Source organism: Primulina tabacum, chromosome 5 (genome assembly GCF_025594145.1).
Source record: "Primulina tabacum isolate GXHZ01 chromosome 5, ASM2559414v2, whole genome shotgun sequence".
Taxonomy (NCBI): Eukaryota; Viridiplantae; Streptophyta; class Magnoliopsida; order Lamiales; family Gesneriaceae; genus Primulina; species Primulina tabacum.
The window spans coordinates 39148008-39151305 of NC_134554.1; the positions used below are offsets into that span (position 1 = coordinate 39148008).

General features: G+C 37.8%; 1 protein-coding gene across 1 annotated transcript; it reads right to left on the minus strand.

Moving 5' to 3' along the window:
* Nucleotides 1-566: 566 nt before the first annotated feature.
* LOC142544452 (uncharacterized) lies at nt 567-2809 on the minus strand. The gene is made up of 2 exons (XM_075651497.1): nt 731-2809; nt 567-599 (listed from the first exon to the last, which is right to left on the minus strand). Exons 1-2 carry the CDS (start codon nt 2807-2809, stop codon nt 567-569), a joined length of 2112 nt encoding a protein of 703 aa, XP_075507612.1.
* Between the last annotated feature and the right edge of the window lie 489 nt (nt 2810-3298).

Consider the following 3298-nt stretch of genomic DNA (forward strand, 5'->3'; position numbering starts at 1 on the left):
TTGCAAAGTCCTGATCTTACGTTCGGCAATGCTATTTTTTTGTGGGGTTTTTGGTGATGAAAATTCATGTGAGATCCCCTTCTTGTCACAAAAGGATGAAAATAAAGAGTTTTCAAATTCCTTACCATGATCAGTTTTGATCATTCTCACCTTTAAATTATGGAAGTTTGTGATTCTTGTGACCAATTGTTTAAACACATCAAAAGTGTCCGATTTCTCCCTAATGAAACTTACTCATGAATATCGTGAGAAATCATCAACACACACAAAATAATACTTCTTACCTCAAAGGCTTTCCACTTCCATAGGACCCATAAGGTCCATGTGTAGCAATTCCAGACAGCATGTTTTCCCAGATGTTGGCAACACTGGGTGCGACACGCGAGTCTGTTTCCCTTTTTTACAATCTCCGCACACATATGGTATTCCAGATGAAAGGTTAGGCATACCTCTTAATGCATCGTACTTACTCAAGTTCTTCAGGGTTTTGAAATTTGCATGTCCGAGTTTTTGATGCCAAAGGTCAAGTTCGGTGATTTGCACATGCTTGCATGAAAGTTATTCACCTATTTGATAGCAATTATCCGAAGACCTTGTACCTGTCATAATACAAACGTTAGTTTCATAAAAAAACTTCACAAGTATGTTTATCAAAGTTGACAAGCAAATTATCATCACACAATTGGCTTATGCTTATAAGATTTGAATTTAATCCTTCAACATGAAGCACATTGTGGAGCTTAGGCAGTCCTTCAACATTCAAAGTACCATTTCCAACAATTTTTCCTTTAGTTCCCCCTCCATAGGTCACTCTCCCACATTTTTGTTCAACATAATCGAAGAGATATTCTCGTGATCCTGTCATGTGGCGTGAGCTTCCACTATCAAAGTACCAATGACCTGCAGTGTTAGTTTTTAATGAAGTATAGACAACATTACAGTGAATTTTTACCTTTGGTACCCAAATTTGTCTTACTGTAGGTCGATGATAGGAGGTGTTGCGGGAAATGTTGTGCAACATTCGGGGCAACATCCGACTCGTCTTTTGATTCATGCGGTCATCTTTGAGTTTAAAGCAGTAAGGCCTGATATGTCCAGGCTTAAAACAATAATGGCATACATACCTGCGTTTTCGTTTCTTAGAAATTGGTGCATCAGGTTGTCTTTTTGTAGGAGATCTTTTGATCGGCGGTTTGGATTGTGGTTGTGTGGATGTATCATCCTTTCCCTTCACAAAGATAGTCGACGTGGAAGATTCACCAATCTCAAACACACTGTCATTGAAGCATAAGCCTTTCTTGTCATCTCTTCCCATCAAAAGTATGGAATCAAGCTTGGATGTGCTTGAATTAAACTTGGACAAAGTTTTAGTTGCCTTTTGAAGTTCTTCTTTGGTTTTACCAAGTTCCAAATCCTTTTTGCTCAAAAATACCTCAAGTTTGGCAACCACGGCTTTTAGATCAATGTTCTCCTTCATAAGATTTGAGTTCAACTTGCTTCTTTTGGTCCAATCTTCAAACAACTCTTCATAAAGCTTTTGCACACTTTCAAGAGTGATTTCTTCATCATCAGCTTCCACATCATCTTCACTGAAATTTCCAGAAGACGTGGATTTTAAACAAACTGATTTTTCGCAGATGTTGCGGCCAAGAGTGGCAACACCTAGGGCAACACCTGAAGGATTCACCTGTAACCAGCGATTTTCTGTTAATCGTGCAGTCAGGGAGGTTTGATTATCTTCATCAATAGATTTCTCTTCAAGATCAGATTCTTCATCACTTAAAGACACATTATAGCCTTTATTTTTTCGCAATCTGTTAGCACATTCATTGGCATAGTGATCGAAGCCTTGGCACTCTCTACACTGCACCGAATCATACTTCCTTGCATTAGATTGTCCCTTGCCTTCATTCCTTGGTTGAAATTCTTGCTTGGCAGGAAACCTTTGTGGTCTTTCAAGAGGTGGAAGACTTGGAAATTTCGATGGTTGTGAATCCTTCTTCTTATCTCTGATTTTTTTCAAGTAATCACCGAATTTCTTTGTGATACAGGAGATAGAATCTTCGCAAAGATCAGAATCATCGACTTCTTGGGATATTTGAAGGAGTTCATTGTAGGAGTCATTCGAGACTTGAAATGCAATTGTCTTCCCCTTGTCCTTCTTTTGCATGTCCATGTTCATTTTGAAGGTACGAAGTGAACTAATCAAATCTTCCAGTGCCATTAGAGTTGAATCCTTCGCTTCATCAATTGCACAGATTTTTATGTTAAATCTCTCGGGAAGAGATCGGAGAACTTTGCTAACCAACCTTTCATTTGATATGGGATCAGCTAGACTGAATGCTTCATTCACAATCTCCCTGAGACGTCGATCATAGTATGTTATAGTTTCAGTTTCTTCCATTCTCAGATTTTCGAACCTTGAGGAGAGCATTCTCAACTTTGTCCTCCTTACGCTTTCCGAGCCTTCACAATGCCTTTGAAGGATTTCCCATGCATCCTTGGCAGAAGTGCAGTTTGTAATGAGGCTGAACATGTTCATGTCAACTGAAGAGAAGATCGCATTCAATGCTTTTGAGTTGTTGTTTGAAACCTGTACTTCCTCGGTAGTCCAATCACTTTCTGGCTTTATCAGATTGTCACCATCTTCATCTACCCTCTTTGGTGGAGTCCAACCACTTATCACACGTTGCCATGCTCTCTCATATATTGATTTTATATAAAACCTGATTTTTACCTTCCATAGACTGTAGTTGGTTCCATCTAGGACTGGTGGGCGAAGTGCTGCATTAGCAAGTGATGTATCCATTTAATTAATTCTGTCAAACAAAACAAAAACCAGAATCAACACTTAATATATCAAGAGTAGGCTCTGATACCACTTGTAACAATATATTGTTCGACAGATACTAGTAAATAATAAAAATATCAGAATAGGATGTAAAATCGTAAATTTGTGTTTTTATCAGAATTAGGTGTTGTGCCAGATATTACAACATCTCGGACAACATTCAGCGGAATATTAAAGTTTGTAACACAAATTGACTTTAAATAAATAGATGGACAAGATTAAATTTGCACAAGTATTAGTATGGTGCCTCAGGGCAAAAATTAATCACAAGAAAACTTAACAGTTTACAAAAACCTATCACTAGTGATTTTTACAAAAATCAATTTCCTCAACAAGTTGAGAAAACAAATACTTTCTAAAACAAATTGCCAGAATAAAAACTAAAAGATCAACTAAGAAAGCAAAAACGTGATGCCAAAAAGGGAAGCCACGAAAACGATCTTCAGC